Raw genomic sequence first — 20,003 nt, forward strand, 5'->3', positions numbered from 1 at the left:
GGACCTAGAAGGAACACAAGCAGAGGGAAGGCACTGTGCCAAGTGTGGCCAGCCTGATTATTTCAGCTTGAGGAGTCCTGGCAGCTAGATATAAAATAAAGGCTCTTTTTACGGAACGGAAGCAGAACACCATTACTGTGTTCTGTTTCATGTCAGGCTTCAGTGTGAGGAACCCCAGGCCTTGATATGATTAGTGCTGTTCTCTAAGCTGAGCACTTCCTGTGCAGAGGTGGCCATCTGTCTGCAGAGACGGTCATTGGGAGGTACAGTCCGTTTTAGGCTGGGCCACATAACTCAGCTCCTGCCAGACTCCAGAGTTTCTGATCAAGGAACCCTCCCCGAGGAACAGTGCAGGGCCGAGGAGATGCCCTTTGCCCGGGACGGTTATTTCAGCCCTATTCATCTTAAACCCTGGCCCTTCCCTGACTTCCCAGCTGAATTTGGATCACACGGAGCCCTGAATCTCCTTCGTAGCATTTATAAAATCATGCTCACGTAATACATCTGTGCCCACCTACATACCCGCTGTTGCATTCTAGACCTCATTTCCGTGAAGGCAAGGAATCTTTCGTGCTCATGTCCTGTCCAGCACCTGCCACCCATCCTGGCATGAAGTCAGTGCTCGGATAATCTCTGTGAAACAAAGCAGGGAAGTCAGGGGACCTGGATTCGTTCATCAGATATTAACGGAGCACCTGCAATGTGCTAGGCACTGTGCTAAATACCACGTGACCCAGCAGTTCTACTCTAGGAAGCTGTTAAAACATGTAAAATGAAAACAGAAGCTCAGCTCTTGCTCCTTCCCAGCTGAGTGATCTTGGACAGTGAGCTTCACCTTCCCGAGCCTCAGTTTGTTTATCTGATGTAAAATGGGGATGTGGTAATGGAACCTCCGCATAGGCATACAGGAAAGAGTCTGTGCGAAAATGCAGGTAAAGCCTTTTGGCAGGAGGCTGGAACCCGGAGGCTGTCAGGGTCAAGTTACACAGCTCCAAAGGAACTGGGGCCACAGCTCCTCCTTGCTGGTGTCTGGTGGTAGTTGGAGAGTTGCTTTGTTTATTGGGCACCGTAGGGCATTCACCATTAACTGTGAATATTCTCTGAACATCTTGCAGATGTGAGCAAAACCCAGTCGCTGTCCAGTTCAGCACCTCTCGGGGAGACAGGAGAAAAGAGACCATTGTCACCCTAGGTGATGGGCATGAAGTGGGAGTCTGGGGAAGGGCCTCCTGGCTGAGACTCGCATGCAAGGGGCTCCGTAGAGGCTGCTACTCTGAAAACCCTCGTGTACTTGGCTGCCCTCCGAGGACGTTCACTCCATGGGCCCTGGCAAGGCTGACTCTGGTGCAGACCAGTGCAGGAAGGTCCCTTAGAGAGCTTCTCTTCCAACTTCCTCCTGTTGCAGCTAGGGAAACTGAGGCCCAGAGAGGAGAAGGGACTGATTCTGTATAGTTGGTGGAAGTGGGATTTGAAGTCTGACCTTGAAGCCTGTGTTGGTTCGGGTCCTCCCAAGATGCAGGTGCGGACAGAGTTAGACATGCGAGAGAGCTGTAATGTGAGAGGCCTCTGTGCAGGATGAAAGGGAAGAGCAGAGGAGGCGGGCAGGACATTCAGACCATGAAGCTGGTCTGATCCCTGTGAACAGGGAGGGGAAAGAAGGAAGGGGAGGAAGAGTCTCAGATGCTGCAGTTCTTAGAATGTTCAGCCAGATCCATTGCGAGTCCCTGGGCTAAAGTTAACCCTTATTCTGGAGTACCCCTATCCTGCAGGAGTAGGCCCACACTAGCACCCCCATGTGCTCAGTCCTGGCTGAGAGCAGCCCAAGGGAAGCGTGGCCTTGGTGCAAACGTGTTGGTGGATCCAGGGGGCAGCTTCTGAAGCTGTTGGTCAGCTCTGCCCCCCCACAGCAAGATCTGAAGGACACCTGCTCAGTGCATTCCCCTGACCATACAAAACCCCGGTTCCTATGAGCCCCACCTCCATGGTCATCTAAGGGAGAAAGTGATCTGTTTCAGGACAGCTGTAGGCTTTGAGCTCGAAAGGGAAAACCTTAAGTATGTCAGCACAGAGATCATTAACCCAGTTCTTTTTTAATGTATTAGCACTGTGTTGAGCTCTTCAAATACATGATTCCACTTAATCATCACAGAAGCACTCTGTGGTGGGTAATTATTATCACCCCCATTTTACAGAGGAGGAAACTCAGACTCAATAGAAGCTCTCAAGTCACACTGCTGGGACCTGTAGGATCAAAGCTGTTGAATGGCTGTTCTAACCATATGGACGCACGGTGGCCTGGCATTGGGGTCTGAGTCAAGACTCTTAGATACCAGTGACAGGGAACCAAACTCAGGTTGACTTAAGCATTGGCTCCCACGAACTGAAAAGTTCTGGGGTTGTGGCTTCAGGCATGGCTGGATCCAGGGACACAAACAATAAGGACCTGAACTCTTCCCATCTCTTGGTTCTGCTTTCCTGTGGATGCCATTGCCAGGCAGCCTTTTTCTTGCCATGCCCCCCCCCCCATTTCCAGACTTCTGTCATCTTTGCCTCTACTCTCCTAGCAGAAAGGAGCATCCTTTCCCCAGTTTATTCTAACATGACTCCAACAGTTGAGCCTCATTGGTTCTGCTTGGGTCACGGGGCCATCCCTGAACCAATCACTGTGGCTGGAACAGTGGAATATGCCGGGGTCAGATGGCCATTCCTGGAATCCTGGCATAGAGGGTGGGTGGACTTAGCCTCAGCCACATGGACTGGGGGGAAGGGAGGAGTGTTCCTTAGAAAATTGGGGTGCTGGGACCAGAAGAAGGGGAGATAGATTCTGGGAAGCCTGGAATACAGATCTTAGGGACAGATGGGTCCTAGTGAGGAGGGTGCAGGAGCCCATGGGTGTGGTCTTCTGGTCTCCTGGGCCCTTTGCCACGATGAGGTGAGCAAGCATCCTGTGGACCTAACCATCCCTCCCCTTCTAGCGTCTACTGGGACTATGCCATGACCATCCGTCTAGAGGAGATTGTGTACCTGCACTGCCACCAGCAAGGTGGGGACCGTGGGGGGAGCACGGGGCTGGGGTGTTCCTCCTGGCTCCCCTGCCTGGCCCCACCTCCTTATTACCCGTGCAGCCTCAAACAAGTGACATCTCGCTGAGCCTCGGTTTCCCCATCTGTAAAATGGAATCACAACAGCACCTACTCCTGGCGTTGTCGTGAACATCCTATGACGTATGATAAGAGCTCAGCACCAAACCCATGGTGTTAGCTGCTGACACATATTGAGCTCCTGTGATGTGCCAAGCAGGGCTCTAAACAGCTTGGCACAAAGTCACACAGCCTGGAAGCTCCTGAGTTTGGACTTGAAATCAGGTCTTTGTCATTCCAAAGCCTATGCTCTGAAGATCTGGGATTAATGAATAGAGTTCTCCCTTAAAGCTCAGAGAAGGTACATTTAGAACAAGCAGAAGGCCATCCTGCTGTAGAAAGGGATCCATGCCCCACCAAGGCACAAAACATTAAGCTTATTTAGTGAGACAGACCTGGGTTCAGATCCAGGCCCTACTGTGCAGCCCTGGGAAAATTACATAGCCTCTCTGAGCCTTGGTTCCATCATTTGTAAAATAGACAATAATAGATAAACCTCATAGGTCTATTTTGAGTATTCCAATAAGACACTGCCTTTAATGTGCTGTGCTTACATACAGCAAGTGCTCAATACGTGCCAGCAAGTCAGATACTGCCCTGAGAAGCGATAGGTCTGAAAGCTTCCATACAAAAATAGGTCAGGTTGATTCGTAGAGCGTGCTTGAGGGACATCGGATGTTTAGGGACATCATTTCCCTTTGGTGGGTGACTTCACGGGGGCCAACCATACTCTTCCGGACCAAGTCCTGTACTACCCGGTCAGCGACCATGGCAGGTGGGATTTAATAGGCTCAGGGAGGTAAAAACTGCCCCTGACCTTCTGCCCAGGCCTTTCCCAGAGCCTTGGAGCAGGTCCGTGGGTCTGGCTTGGCATGCCTGGGGGGATGTGTGTGCAGGGAGGGCCCCATCCGCATGCCTCATAGTGACTTCCTGCTGGGTCTTCTCTGGCTGGGTCATGGTGGCAGTGGACAGCGGCGGGACAGTGGTGCTGGTCAGCCAGGACGGGATCCAGAGGCCGCCCTTCCGCTTCCCCAAGGGAGGGCACCTCCTGCAGTTCCTCTCGTGCCTGGAAAATGGGCTGCTCCCTCATGGGCAGCTGGACCCTCCACTCTGGTCTCAGCGGGGAAAGGTGAGTGATCGCAGGGGACCCAGGGAGGCTGGAGTGGGGGTCAGCCATGGGGAGTGTACATTTTTTTTTAAGAGAGAGAGAGGAGCGTGCGCACGTGCACAGTGGGGTGGGGAAGGGGCAGGTGAGAGGGAGAATCCCAAGCAGGCTCCACGCCTAGCATGGAGCCCGAAACTCGGGGCTCAATCTCCCAACACTGAGATCATGACCTGAGCCGAAATCAAGAGGCAGATGCTTAACCGACTGAGCCACCCAGGCGCCTGGGGAGTGGTCATCCTGGGAAGTGTGGATCCTTACATGGCTTTTTGAGCACATACATACCCCACTGAAACCCTCGGGCTGTGCGGATTGTGGGGACAGGTGTATCCCAAGGACTATGCAATGGGACACGTTCTTTCAGGGCAAAGTATTTCCCAAACTGCGCAAGCGAAGCCCTCAGGGTTCCGCCGAGTCCACGTCTTCAGATAAGGAAGACGACGAGGCCACAGATTACGTGTTCAGGATCATCTACCCCGGCATGCAGTCTGAATTCGGTAAGCTGCCCCATCTCTGGGCCCCCTGGATCCACCGGTTAGCTGCTTATGAAAATGATTCCAGGTGTCTGGGATTAGAAGACAAGTGGTCTGGACTCTGGGGCCAATGGGGGGGGGCAGGGGGAGGACCTGAAACCAGGAAGTTAGTGTCTCGGTTCCCCCCAAATGAGAACCACGTGCTACTTGGCTTAATAAAGATGCACCTGACCAGGAGGTGGCCTGGGGTACTGGCCGTGGGCTCTGGAATCCTGGTCCAGAGGGGCGAGTCACTTCACCCTCTGTGTCTTGGTTTCCCCATCTGCAAAATGGGGATGTTCACAGCACCTGCATCATAGGGCCCTTGGGATTAAACGAGATAAGGCTCTTGGCACAGAACACGTACATTTTAGCCGCTATCACGCTGTTGTTCTCTTACTTAGCTATATTGTCAGGATTTGATGAGATAAGGAGCTGACCAACGTCGAGTCTGTAGCATAGAGTCCCGCACACAGTAGGCCCTCAGTAAATGACCGTGAAAACTGCAGAGGGGAAGCAAAGCACTGGAGGCCGCTACATGTACGTCCAGCACTTTGCACCGCAGCTGCCCTGGTGTAGATGCTTGGTTAACGCAGGCTGTTGCCGTCACGGTCGTCATTGCCACGGGGTCATCGTGAGGGTTAAACGAGCTAATGTTTGCAAAGTTCTCCAAAAGAGGCCTGGCATTTATTAGGCACCGTATGGACGTCTGTTCAACAATGCAATATTAAGCTGTAGGTTCCTTCTGTCCACCCCATTTTATTTAACCTTTGGCGGCCCTGTTGTTCCATTTGATGGATGACGGCTCTGAGCCTCCCCTTGCTTTAGTGACCACAGCCGGGCCGCAAGAGACTCTCTTGAAAGCAGATGTCCTCCTGGCAAGGGTGGGCTAACCGTGCCAGGCCAGTTCGTGCTCCGGCTCTCATCCCCCGCTGAATTGGCTCAGGGGTGCGGGGCAGGCTTGGCGGCGTGTAGGACATCAGGCAGCATGCCGGGTCTCCCCCAGCTAACCGCCAAGTAGCAGATCTGCCCCCACCCTCGCCACCAAGTGGTGACAACCAGAAATGTCTCCAGGCACTGCGAGGTGCCGTCTGGGAGCAAAATCGCCCTCGGTGGAGAAAAGCACACATCCCTGCGTTCACCTCTGCCCCTGCAGTGTGGCCAAGTGACTTGCGCTCTCCAGACCTCATTCCCTTGTCTGTAGAATGGGCAGAACAGCACCTCCCCAGCCGGGATCCTATTCTGAGGAGTCAGTGTGATGATGTGTCAGTCACCTAATGTGAAATGCTTGACGGATGCTCAGTGAGTAATAGGTACCACGTGTGAAGTGCTCCTGTGTGCCAAGCCCGCCTTTGTCTCTCCAAAGTTGTAACTAATTTCATCCTCACCACCACCCTCCTAGGCAGGTGCCAGCGTCCTCACCAACCCCCGTTTTTCAGAAGAGGAGACCGAGGCACAGAAAGGTTAAGAAACTGGCCCAGAGTGGCACAGCTCATCCGCAGTGTGGTTGGAATTTAAACCCGGGTGCCCTGGCTCCAGAGACTGCCTGTCACAACCACTCCTGGCGGATTGTTTTGACCCGGATGTGGGGATATTGTGGTTTCACCCACTTCATCCCCAAGCTCAGATTCAGCCCACATGGCAGTGGTGCCCCATCCATCCTTGGTTGATTTTTTTTAGGGGCCTGAGCCCCACAGAGCTTAACATAAACAATCGTGTATGGTTTTCATCTTTGAGAACAAGGAAGTCCTTTCTGAAGAAGTGCCTAAATCAGAAATGGGCAAACTCCTTCCTGTGGTCCAAATTTGGCCCACTGCCTATTTTTGTAAATAAAGTTTTATTGGAACACAGCCACGCCCATTCCTATCCATATTGTGTGTGGCTGCTTTCACACCATAGCAATGGAGTGGGATTGTTGTGACAGAGACCGTGTGGCCCACAAAGCCAAAAATATTTACTATCTGGCCCTTTATAGACAAAGTTTGCGGATGCCTGCTTTAAGTAATAAGAGAGAAGACTTTGGCCCTGTGGGGAGGGATGATGTGGCCATAAATGGTTCTAAACCCCCTCTCCGTGTCTTCTTGCCTCTGTCTTCACCACCTGGTCCTTGTGCACAGAGGCAGAGACAAGTTCTGAAACATGGAGACAGGTTCAGAGTCAGAGGAGGGCATTTTCAGACTCCTGCGTTGCTGGGACTGTCTGTACCATCTGGCATGGTAGGCGTGAGCTGCGTGCGGCTCCCCAGCACTTGAAATGCAGCGAGTTCGAATGGAGATGTGCATTAAGTGTAAAAGACGAAGATTTTGGAGCAACAACAGAAAAGAATGCAAAAAAATCTCACCAGTAATTTTATATTGACTCTATGTTAAAATGGTAATATTAGGGATACACTGGGTTAAACAGAATATATTGTTGAAATTGATTTCATCTGTTTTTTTTCCCCCTTTTAGTGTGGCTACTAGAAACTTCTAAATTAAGCACGTGGCTCAGGGTGGATTCCTATTGAACAGAGCTGGTCTAGGGCAGGGTTGACATATTGGACTGAATAATTGTGTGTTTGGGGGGGGGGCGTGTCTTGTGCATTATAGGAAGGTAAGCAGCATCCCTGGCCTCTACCCACTGGATAGATGCCAGTTACATCTAGCAAATTCTCAGGTTATCATGACAAAAAAATGTCTCCAGACATCGCCAAATGTCCTTGAGGGGCCAGAATTGCCCCAGTTGAGAACTGCTGGTCTAGATAGAGCATGGATGATGTTGCGGGGATATCAGTCAGGAGAGTATGAATAAGGTCTTGGGGTCTGATGCCCTGGGTCAGAATCCCAGCTCCACTGTTTGTTTGCTGGGTGGTCTTGGGCATGATGCTTACATCTGTGCTTCAGTTTCCAAATCTGTGAAAGGGGTAATAGTAGTACTTGCTCTCAGTAAATGATAGCGGAAAGAGAAAGGGGACCTTGGTCAGAAAGAGCTGTTAATGCCAAATACCACCTGCTGGGGCTGTGGGTGGTTAAGTACTGTTGTCATTCTGAGCCTCAGTTTCCCCTTCTGCAGAATGGGAGAAGAGGTGCATCCCCTACGGGGTAGGATGATAAAGCAATCCCATGCCTGCACAGCAGCCAGCACATAGTAGGGCATTTTATAAACATCAGGCATTCTTTCTTCCTCGAAGCCGACACAGTACATGGGAGCTAGGCAGAACTGGGCAGAGGAGAGGTAAAGCCCCGAGGAGTGGGTTCCTTGGCTGTTTCAGTGTTCTGCCCACCCCAGACATTTCATTTCACTGGTGCTTTTTGTTTTTTGTCTCAAGTTGCTCCTGACTCCCTGGGCAGCACTGCCCCCGACTCCAAGAGCCCCGCCTGGACGGTGGTTCCTGCCGGCCGGTCCGTGCTGGTGGTGGCCAGGGGCGGTCAGTGGGCGCGAGCCAGATGGGACGCCACCTTTCCCAGGCCGGGCCTGAAGCTACAGCCCCCCAGTAACGTCTGGGCTCCTCCCACGCCGGGGGCTGGGTGCTGGCCACCTCTGCCATGTTGTCATTTGAGTCTTGGTCCCCCGGGCGAGGGAAGTGGGAGACAAACAATGCCCTCACGCTGTCCAGCCTCCACGTGGCAGGATGCAGCTTGGAGTGTTGTGGGATCCGTAAGGAAGGGGTCCACTGGTGATGCCGGGGCTGGGGCCAAGGCATACTGGCCGCACCTTGCTGAAACTGATCAGTGCTTCCCTGAGATTGGCGGAGAACTGGGGATGCTTTTCTAGAACATTTTACAGGGGCTCACTGGTCTTTCTTGGCCAGCTCATCAGTGAGTCAGCTTGGGGAGGAGCTTTCTGCATTATCCGTGGGTAGGGCTGCCCCTGTCAGCCCCTGAGCTCTGATGACAAGTGGCCCTGGGTCCACAACTCCCCCCACCTTGCAGCCCGAGGGCACAGGCCAGGGATTGCCAGTCATCCTTGAGGGGGGGATGGCCTATGGGGCAGATGTGCACCCTTCTCAATCTCCTAGGTCAGGGCTTGGCAACCTAGGGCCCACGGGCCGGAGCCAACCGCATTGAGTACTACCCATGAGCTAAGAACGGTTTTTACATTTTTTTTTTTTTTTTTAGTGATTGACAAAAATCCAAAGCAGAGTAATATTTGCGACCTGTGAAAAATGATATGAAACTCAGATTTCAGTGTCCATAAATAAAGTTTTATTGGAACATAGCCGTGCTCACGTGTTTGCATCTTGTGGATGGCTCTTTTTGCATTCTGACGGCAAAGTTGAGTGGTTTATGATCACGGCCAAGTGGTTCACAAACCCTAAAACGTTTACTGCCTGGCCCGTGACGGAAAATGTTTACCGAGCCCTGTCCTGGAGAAAATAAAATTTTTGCACCTGTCTGGAACTGCCAAGAGGCTAGGAAGTTAACGGCAGAAACTGTGTAATGTGTGAGTCACCGTTGTGTTTGTCCTGCAGCTCTGCAGACGGGGCGGTTTCCATGGAGCTGGGAGAGAAGGCAGTGAGGGAAACTCTAAGTGCTGTACCCTGGGAGCCCGTGATCAGGAGTCACCAGTACGCGTGTTAGGAGATCGGTCATGCCCTCTTGGTTCTCGAACGTGCTGCTGTTATCAGGATTGTTTTTTGCTATGCAGACTTAAGGCCTCTATCTCCAGGAGGTTGGGGGTGGGATACAGGCATATGGCTTTTTAACAAGCGCCCCTCTCCCCCCCGCATGATTCTGGGTGGGAGTCGCCCACCTGCTTGAGACCATTGGTGGAAGAGCCATATGGCTCAGGATGATGGACGGTGCAGGTGGCCTCATCAGCAGGAACTCCATTGAGTCCCTTGCCCTTGGGTGCCCTGCCTCATGTGTTGAGTTAGGCTCCCTTCTGTCTCCCCACTAGAGACTCTCTCTCCCAGAGAGTCTATCTCTGGGGACTCAGGGCCATCAACCTTCCCCAGAAGCCCCCAGCAGGCTCCTCTTCCTTCTTGTCAGCCTCCTGTGAGGACACTTGAATGACAACATGGTGAGGCTCGGCCTCCTGCTCTGGGACTGGGTCTCTTTCCTTGGCTCTTGTCTCTCTCTCTCTCTCTTTCCCCCCCTGCCCCACTTCTTCCTCTCTCTTCAGCTGTCATCAGCTCTGCCTGTCTGCTGAGGGCCCCAAATCTTGGTGGTGGCTTTCACTGGATCAGGTGGGCTCAAAGGTCTGGGTCAGATAATGATTGGGGTCGCTGTCTCCGACTATCACATTCAGGGTCTTTCCCTGTCCCTGTGCTGGCCTAGGGGCGAGCTGCTTGCTTTGGGATGAGGTTTCTGTGACCCACATAGGCTTAACCGGGGCTCTTGCTCCATCCCTCGTGTCCATCACAGTCCCCCAGGACCTGATGGATGTCTCCGTGAGCAACCTACCGCCTCTATGGCAACCCAGCCCCCGGAAGTCCTCCTGCTCATCCTGTTCACAGAGTGGCTTGGCCGATGGTGGCTCATCCAATGGGTGCAACCATGAGAGGTATGAGGGGCTTAATCTGTGGGCGGAGGGTATGGAAGGATTTGCCAAAGATTTATAGATGCCCATTTCTTGCCCAGCACTGAATTCAGAGGAGGAACATAAGCTATGGAATCATCGAGGTCTGGGTTAAATCCTAGCCTTGTGAAGTCCTAGCTATCAGAGCTTCCTTCCATGTATCAGTCAGGATAACCAAGGTTATGTTGCAGTAACAAACAGTCCTGAAATCTCAGTGGCTCAGTACAACAAAGGTTGATTCATCGTGCATACTGTGTGTCTATCGTGGGTCGGCTGGGGGCTCTGCTTGCTCCACATTAAAGGGCCTGGCTGATGGAGCCACACCATGTCGAATATTCCCAGTCACAGTGAAAGAGGGAAAGGCAGCTCTGGGGCGCCTGGACGACAATGAAATGCTCCACCCTGAATGCAGCACATACTCTTTCTGTTCACGCCTCATTGACCCCATCCACCACAGGCCATGAAGCGCAGTCCTATCATGCTCCTGGAAGGCAGAAACTAGAAATACTACTCACTGCCAACCACACGTGCCTCAGTTTGCTCCTCTGCCGAATGGGAATACAAATGCTTGCTTTGTATAGCTATCGTAAGGACAAATCAGATACTGGTTTAACATGGCCAGCAGGTGGGACCCAGCACCTGACAATGCTCAGTAAGTGACGCTTCTTATTTTATTGGATAAAGTTCGATCCCCAGATCATCTCTTTCCTGGCCCATAGATCTCGTGTGTCTGCAGGGCTACTCAGTGCAATAATAGGACTGGTCTTGTTTCTCAACTGATGCCATGTGGCCTGGCTGGGGATAATGGAATGCCTTTTTCCATGCCGGGCCTCTGGCCCAGTGGGTGGTCCGGTCTTCAGCCATAGGAGCTTAAGGGGTGGGAGCTGACATCACATTTTTGCAGTCATCTAAGGCCTGCCTTTCAGCACGTGGTCCAGAAGCAGAATCTGCATTTAACAGGATCCTAAGATCATGTGCACACTTTTCAGTTTGAGAAGCACTCTTGTAACCAGAGAGTCTCTCATGTCTGTGTGCATCAGAATCACCAGGGGGAGGTGACACTGGTTCCAAGACAACTTCCTTAGGGGTCCTGATTGAGTAGGTCTGTGCGGGGCCCAGGAATCTGCACATTGGAGAAATTCCAAGTGATTCTTGGGCTGTGGTCCATGGGCCATTGAAAAACGCTGTTCTAACCTAGTATCCCCTCTCATGGCATCTGCTTACACACCTGTAGTGACGGGGAGCTCACCACCTTTCAAATGGCCAAGTCCACTGTGGGACAGCTGTGTTATGCTGTTCTTAGGTAAACTGAGCAAGCCTGAGCCCCACCAACCTGAGGGCACAATGAGGGTGATTTTAATGTTTAATGCCTCCATGTGTGTAACTGGAGTACTTTAGCCATGCCTCCTTCTTGTCGTTTTGAGATTTCCTGGGTGTCCCCAGGATGTCTTGAGAAAAAAATATGCAGATATTCCTCCACTCTGTTCTCTGCAAGGATGCAGAACACTCCCATCAGCAGTCCTTGATTTCCCCAACAGTTCTGGGGCCTTACTCCCCTCTCCTCTTTCAGCCAAAACAGCCCCCCGCAAATTCCCACGCAAGAAGAAGCTCTGAGGCATCACCTACCTCGCGGTCAGCCAGACTCTGAGTCCCGGTTCGGCTCAGTTTGGTTTAGCTGGTTCACTTCGGAAGTCCGAACTCTTTGTGCAAGTGACAGAAACCCACTTCAACTGGTTCAAATACAAAAGAAAATCTCGACAGAACTGAGGAGTCTAGAGGTGCGATGACTTCAGGCACCGTTGGCTCCAGACGCTCAGAACACAAACCTCTGTTTCTTCAGCTCTTGCCTCTGACTGCCACTGTGATACTTTCATTCTCGGGCAGGCCGTTCCTATGCAGGGGCAGAACTGGATCCCAGTAGCCGCCGCCCTACATCCCTCTGGCTTAGGACCTCGGGCAGAGAGAAGAGTGTGAATTTCCCTGGAGTTCCAACAAAATGAGTCTGGGGCTCATTCTCCTTGGCTCAGGTTGGATCACATGACCACCTCTTACCCAGTGCCTGTGACTCTAGCCTGAGTCCCTGTACTGGGTCGAATCAGCCCCATCCAAACCGCAGAGAGCTGGGGAGAGAGTGACCCCAAAGCTGATAGGAGAAGTGGCGGTATGGGTAGAAACAGTAGTCCCCCCAGAGTCCCCTTGGCTGGCTGGTTTTAATCTGCCCCCTACAGGTAACGAGCTGAGCTCCTCCAGCAAACGTGGGCTCTGTATGGTCTTTTCTAAGTATCCTCTCTTCCTCCACCTGCAGGGCCCCGCTGAAGCTCCTCTGTGACAACATGAAGTACCAGATCCTTTCCAGAGCCTTCTATGGATGTGCGTATCGGCCTCATTTGCCATTGTGGTCTACGGGCGCGTTTCTCCAATGCCTGTTGCATGGCATCTGTATCGGGGGAAGGAGCCTGGCTCTGTCACGGGAACCTCAGCTCAGATGTGTCTAGTTTTAGTGAAGTTACGCGGACTTCTCGGAGCCCGAACTTCCTCAACCAGAGACTGGGCATAAATTTTATCTCTGGGCTCTCAGAGAGGACAGCCAACGACGGGGCTCCTTGGTAGCAGGGCTGTGGCTAGTCACCATTGCATCCTCGGTGCCCACCTTAGAGGGTTTGTTCTCAGAATTAAATGAGAAGCATGTATAAAGCCCCTGGCACCTGGCGTTACATGTCATGGGTGCTCAGTAAAAGTCGGCTCCCCTCGCCTATGGGCAGAAGCAGAAGAGTAAGGAGAAGTTAAAAATTAAAACTTAAATACAGGTATTCTGATTATTTCCATTTAACACATGGGGAAACTAAGGCACAAGGAGGCAAAGTAACTTGTCCAAGGTCACACAGCTAATACAGGACAGAGCTGGGACTCAAACCTAGGCCTGCCTGACCCAAAGGCTGCTGCTGCTGCTGTTGTTTTTCACTCTGCTGTGTTGATTCTTAGCACGTTTTATTTTCCCCGCCTCCCAGCCTAGATGGGGGAGATATGTCAGGGATTCTAGAAAAGTGCTAATGTATCCTGCCTGGGCCTGCAGAATAGCAGTGCCGGCCATGTGCCCGAGCGACTGGAGAGAGAGGGGGAGCGTGGGCTCCCAAGATCAAGGTTTTTGCCTGTTATCACCCATCCCCGGTGCCTAATGCAGGGCCTGGCGTGGAGCAGGCCCTGGATGCGTATTTATGGGACCCAAATGGAAGAGCTTCCTGGAGGATGGGTTGGGGGTCGAGATGGATCTTGAACAGTGTTATCGCATTCAATGGCTCATCCCTGATGGTGGTTGAGAGCCCGGGTTCTGGCACTATGCAGCTTGGGTTCAAATCCCAACTCTGCACTTTCTAGCAGTGTGACCTGGGCAAGAGACAGAAGCAGTCAGTGCCTCAGTTTCCCCATCTATAAGATGGAGAAGGTAGGAGTACCTGTTTTATATGGTTGTCATGAGAATTTAGTGAGTTAAGTATGTGAGCTCTGGGCAGCTCCCTGGCACGTAGTATGTGCTTGTGTAAGTGTTAGCCATTTCCTCCTCTTTTCCCTCTCCCTCCTCTCCCTCCTCTCCCTCCTCCCCCTCCTTTTCCTCTTCTCCCTCATCCTCCTCATTGCTGGTAGGGGCCAGTCCTCGGGCTCCGGAAGGCCCAGGGTCCTCTCTAGGAGTTGATAAGGGAGAGCCAGAGGGAGGGGGCACAGAGCAGACACAGGCCAGCATTTGCTGAGTATCTCCCGTGTACCAGGCACTGTGCCCTCCACGTGCCCAGCTGAAGGGCAGAGGGTTGGCGGGCATTCCTTTAAGAATGCAGGGCCATCTTTGAAAGCAAACCAGGTGCATCTCCCAGGGCCTTCTTTATCCGGCTGCACTTTGAACACAAGTCGTCCACCTCTGCCATTCTCCGTTTCTCTTGGGATGGGTTGGAGGCACCCAGAGGCACAGTGAGCCTGTGGGGTCACTTACTGCCTCCTGCCCATGGATTAAATGCCTTGGCTTCTGGCAGAAGAGGTAATGTCACCCTGGCCCAGGCTGAGAAAGGTGATTGGACGTCCCCAGTCTCACACAACTATTAAGCAGTCAAGCCAGTAAGGGATTTTGCCCCTCGGAGCCCCATTCCTCGTCTGGAAGAGAGGGGTGATGGGATTTTCTAGGTCATGAGGGCTCACGAGGATTGCAGGCAGGGCAGTGCTTTGAGATCCATGAGACAAGGCAAGGTAGGTTGGATGGTGGATGATGGCTTCCCTCCCTCCCTCTCCAGGGCTTGCTTACTGCAGACACCTGTCCACCGTGAGGACCCACCTGTCAGCCCTGGTCAATCACATGATCGTGTCTCCGGACTCGCCCTGTGATGCTGGGCACGGGCTGACGGCCAGGATCTGGGAGCGGTACCTTCAGGACAGCACAGTAAGCCTTGGCCTGGCTCAGCCTGTGGTGGGGCAGAGCTGGGGGGACCATATGGTCATCTGAGCAATAGACCCACCTGCTCACGGGGACTCGAGGCTGTTATGACACCTTTGGGTTCTGCGTACACAACCCAAAGGCCCCTCCCTTCTTGAGAGTTCCAAGACCCACAGCCTGCTTCTGCCCAGAGGGGTTGAGGATCAAGGAGGATGGAAAGTACCCATGATCGTCTAGAAGGAGTAGAAATGAATCCGTCACCAAGCATTTATTAAGCACCAGCTGTATGCTCAGTGCTGCAGGACGTACTGTGAGTCCTCAGCAGGAAGGGACTTACAGTGCAGTTGAACTACTTAGAATGACAGAAGTAGCTAAGTCAGAGGAGGCAGCTGGGACAAGAAAAGCCACCATCCTGCAGACCTCTCCCATCTGTGCCTCAGGCCTGAGAATCCTCCCGTTAGATATTCCATCTGGAGACAGATTTGTAAGATTTTCTTATCAGAAGGCAAATGTCCCCACAAGGAAGATGTTTACATTTGAAAAAAGTGTCCTGGTCAAAGTGGGAAACAAAATGAGTCAACTTTTCTGTATCCTGCAGAACATCCTAGAACCTTGCCTAGGCTGATATGCTTGTGGCTCTCAAGAAACTGGGGGTGGCTGGGGGTGGGAGAGCATATGGAACAGTCCCTCAAATGTATGGGGCCACAAGGTACCTTTATTGGAAAAGTACCTCCCATGGCTGGTGTGGAAGGCAGAATCCATTTTGATAGACACCAGTCTAACCGCCACCAGGAGCAGGCATTCAGAAGAAATAACCTGATTCCTCCACGCGGGATGAACGTGGTGGCTCAGTCCATTGGGTGCCTTCCCACCCGGGCCCTGGGGAGGGCCAGGCTGGTAAGCACCTGGGTCGGCTTGGCTTCCCCACGCCGGGGAAAGGTGCTGTTCTGTGTATTAATTTGGGAACGCTGGGGGACTCTGGGAAAAACAAACTGGTTCCCAAACCTGGACAAACAGAAGGGTTGTTTGACTTTTTTTTTTTTTTTTTTTTTTGCCAAAACTAGCTGTTTTTCTAAACGACAGGAGGAATGCCTACTGACTGTGACAACTCAAACAATGAAGAATGCAGGTGTATAGGACAAAAATTGTTTAGATACCTTCTTTCTGCCACAGAGCTCTCGTTTTGATCCCCTGAGTTAATGAACAGTGTCAGTTATGTAGAGACCCTGCCATATATTTCCTGTGCTTATACGTCCATAGGTATGCCTACGTAGATATCTCTGTAATTCTTATTTTTTTCAATTATGTTTGTATTTTAAGCAACAGCTTCATTTTATATCAAAGACATCTTTCAGATCTCTAGGTGAAATACTGAATGCTAGCACCTTAGCACCTGACAGATGAGTAGCCCATAATTTATTCAAATCTTCCCCTAATGATAGACAATTGGGCTCTTTCTCTTTTTAAAAATTATTTCAAACAATGCTTCAGTCAACATCTTTATAAGCACATATCATTCTGACCAGTGCTTTTATTCAGGGGCAGATTCCTAGAAATTAAATTGCTATGCATTTAAAATTTAAATAGATATACCAACTTACTTTCTCAAAAAAAAAGTCATAGTGTTCATAATCCCTGGCAGCCTGGGAGAGTGCACATTTCCTGAGGAATTCAAAAAGATTTATAGACTTCTGGGCTCCACTCCAGCGTTACTGATTTAGCATCTCTGGGAGTGGAGCCCAAGAATTTATATTTTTTGAAAGTTCCCCAAATGCTTCTAGTGATCTCCCCAATTTGGGAGGTACTAGTCTAGGGACAAGTTGGTTGAAAAAATAAATCAGTCAAAAATGAATATTTTTCGTCTAACACTTTTGCAACCCTTTCACAAACCGGCCATATTTTTACCTTTCTTGGTTGCATTGTTGTATTAGGGTGCACTGAGCCACAGTAACAAATAGTCCACACTTTTTCAGTTGCTTGACATCATGGGGTGTATTTCTTGCTCACTGAGGAGTCCTAGGTGGGCATTCCTGGTGAGTGGGCATCTGTCCTCCCTCCAGAGGTTCAGGGGTCTCGTGGCCCCACCATCCTCCAGAGCCTCATGGTCATCTGCCTCCAGGCAGCAGAGGGGAAATGGAGAATCTGAAGGGAATACACCTGCTTCTTCAAAGCCCTGGCCAGGAAATGGCTTATATCACATCCTGTCACATCACATTGGCCAGTACCTTGTCACATGGCCACCCCTTACTGCAAGAGAGGCTGGGAAATGGAGTCCAGCTGTGGGCTCCAGGACCCAAGCAGGTGGATTTTTGACGAAGAGTTTACAGCCTCAGCCACAAATAGTTCTCTGATTTTTAAACAGCTTTGACAAAGCTGTCTGCAGAATACAAATTAAAATTTCCAACAAAGACAAAAGAGTGGCTGTTTTGCCATTGTCGTCAGGTACATCTAAGATGAGCATTAAGATGTAAAATCAGTGGGACGCCTGGCTGGCTCAGTCAGTAGAGCATGCGACTCTTGATCTCAGGGTTGTGAGTTCGAGCCCCACATTGGGCATTGAGCTTACTTTAAAAAATGTGAAATATGCTTGTAATTTTGGAATGTTAAGAGAGAGGAGGAAACAGAACCCCACTACCCTTCAGAGTAACTTTCTAGTAGTCATTGGTACTTTCCATACACATACACATACACATACACACACACACACACACACACACACGAACAGATAGAACCTGCTGGTCCCCCAGCATGACTAATTATAACTGCAAAGCCTTTGCCTGAAAATGAATTTTTAAAAAGAGGGCAAATCTATTGGACAGTACAGCAAACAGTTGTTAAAGTCATCCTAGTGTGCACAAAAGTTATTAGTGCATGAAGAACCAGCTGGAAATGTTCATTTTGGATTGATTTGCTTTTAAGCAATTTTCTTTGAGCTGAGTCAAGATTAATAACTTTGAGATAATGTTACCATATCAACATAATGCACAAAACTGACTAAAAATTAAGTAGAAATGTTAACTCATTCTACACTGACCTTTCGGGTTTTTTGCAAAAAATGGGTTCACACTAGATATGTTCCGCACCTTGGTTTTTTTCCCACTTAACAATACACTTTGAACATCTTTTTGTGTAAGTGTTCATGGATGAACCTCCTGCCCTTTCTTCTCTTTGCTGGTATTCCCATCAGCGGGTAGTTGGGGGTTTTCCCATATGATGCCAGGATGGATATCCTGGTACACATGGCTTTGCTTATTCACACCATGATCTCTAAAGGCCACGTCTGAGAAGTGGGACTGCCAGCTCACAGAGCCCTCCTTCTGGTTTTCTGTTGACCAAACCCTTTACTTCCTCCCACCTACCACAGAGTTACAAGGAGCAGGAGCTGCTACGCCTCATCTACTATGGGGGCATCCAGCCGGAGATCCGCAAGGCCGTGTGGCCCTTCCTCCTGGGCCACTACCAGTTCGGGATGACAGAGACAGAGAGGAAGGAGGTTGGTTGCCCCTGATGGGCAGTGGGGTCTTTGGCAACAAAAGGAGCCAGGTACTGTGGGGCAGGGGGTGCTCTGGTTTCATGCTGGACCAAGATGGGACAGGGGAACATGGGGGAGCCCGGAAGCTCTGGGGCAGGGCTGTCCAGTAGAAATACAATACAAGGCACAGATAGCATTATTTAAAATTTTATTTTGGGACATAATTGTAGATTCACAGAGTTACAAGAAATAATGCAGAAGAATCTCGGGTATCCTTTATCCAATTTCTCCCAATGGTAGCATCTTAAAAAAGTATAATACAATATCACAACCAGGGCATTGACATTTATGTGTGTGTGTGTGTGTGTATGTGTGTGTGTGGTGTGTATCACCACCACAGTCAACATACTGAACATTTCCAGTGCTACCAGGGTCCTCCTGTTACCCTTTTTTAGCCACACCTCCCAGCCTAACACTTGGCAACCACCAGTCTGTTCTTTATTCCTGCAATTTTGTCTTTTCGACAATGTTGTACAAATGGAATCATGTAGTATGTAACCTTTTGGGATTGACTTTTTCACTGAGCGTAATCCTCTGGCAGTCTGTCCTCTCCATGGCCAAGAGTTCTATGGTGTTCCGTGGCCTGGGTGCATCACAGTTTGACTATCCACCTGTTGGTGGGCAGGTGGGCTGTTTCCCGGTTTGGGCTATTACAAAATGGCAGTGAACATTCGTGTTTTCGTGGGAGCGTAAGTCATCATTAAATGCTCAGGAGTACAACTGCTGAGACATACGGTGTGCATGCTTAGTTTTGGAAGAAACTGTCAAGCTTTTGCAGCGGCTGAACAATTTCTGTTCCCACCAGCAATATCCGAGTGATCCACACCTGCATCCTCCCTGGCGTTTTGGTCTCATTGCTGTTTTTTTTTATGTTAGCCACTCAGGCAGGTGTAAATGATGTCCCACTGTGGTTTTAATTGGCATTTCCCAAATGGCCAGTGATACTGAACATCTATGCACACGCTTACTTGCCACCTGTCTTTGGTGAAGTGTCTGCTCATGTTGTTTCTCTAGCTGAATTGTTTGGGTTTTTACTGTTGGATTTGGGAGTTCTTTATATACTCTAGATATTCCTTCTCTGTTGGATAGATGGTTTGCAGATATTTTCTCCCAGTCTGTGTCTTGTCTTTTCATCCTCTTAATGGGATCTTTTGCAGAACAAATTTCTAAATCTTTGGTGAGGTTCAGTTTATCAATGTTTCCTATATACATTGTGCTTTTTGTGTCGAGTCTAAGTCTAAGAGCCTTTGGATCCCAAAGATTTTCTCCTATGTTTCTTTTCTCTAAGTTTTATAGTTGTACGTGTTACGTTTAAGTCTGTGATCCATTTTGAGTTCATTTTTGTGTACAGTGAGTGGTTTAGGTCAAGGATCATTTTTTGGCCTGTGATGTCCCGTGGCTCCAGCACCATTCGACAGAAAGGCTATCCTTCCTCCAGTGAATTGTTTGTGCCCCTGTCAGCAATCAGTTGGGCATATTAGTGTGGATTCTCCATTCTGTTCCGTTGATCTGATACCACCCTGCAATGAGTCACCTTGAGCTGGAGCTCCTATGTTAATCTTAAATGTTCAGTTAATGTTTTAGTAGTCCTGTTTTGAAAAATGGAAAGAAACAGATGCCCACAAATACTTTTAAAAATGATAAGTTCATGAGAAGTTGCAAAAACTATAATAAAGAGGTCCTGCCGTACCCATCATTCGGCTTTCCCCAATGGAAGCATCACCTAGAACAGTAGCCCAATACC

The 20,003-nt window shown here is 50.3% G+C and overlaps 1 protein-coding gene across 2 annotated transcripts in view; it reads left to right on the forward strand.

Moving 5' to 3' along the window:
- SGSM1 (small G protein signaling modulator 1) overlaps window positions 1-20,003 on the forward strand; it is an 88,408-nt gene that overhangs the window by 42,987 nt on the left and 25,418 nt on the right. Inside the window, exons 10-17 of one of the 2 annotated variants that reach the window (XM_032395215.1) lie at window positions 2,976-3,043; window positions 4,106-4,269; window positions 4,667-4,799; window positions 8,122-8,286; window positions 10,160-10,298; window positions 12,619-12,683; window positions 14,588-14,733; window positions 18,092-18,220. In XM_032395215.1, coding sequence (XP_032251106.1) covers window positions 2,976-3,043; window positions 4,106-4,269; window positions 4,667-4,799; window positions 8,122-8,286; window positions 10,160-10,298; window positions 12,619-12,683; window positions 14,588-14,733; window positions 18,092-18,220 — 1,009 coding nt within the window. The remainder of the gene's footprint in view (window positions 1-2,975; window positions 3,044-4,105; window positions 4,270-4,666; window positions 4,800-8,121; window positions 8,287-10,159; window positions 10,299-12,618; window positions 12,684-14,587; window positions 14,734-18,091; window positions 18,221-20,003) is intronic. The other variant, XM_032395214.1, reaches the window with a different exon arrangement.

This window comes from Phoca vitulina, unplaced genomic scaffold, assembly GCF_004348235.1.
Source record: "Phoca vitulina isolate PV1807 unplaced genomic scaffold, GSC_HSeal_1.0 scaffold82, whole genome shotgun sequence".
Classification (NCBI taxonomy): Eukaryota; Metazoa; Chordata; class Mammalia; order Carnivora; family Phocidae; genus Phoca; species Phoca vitulina.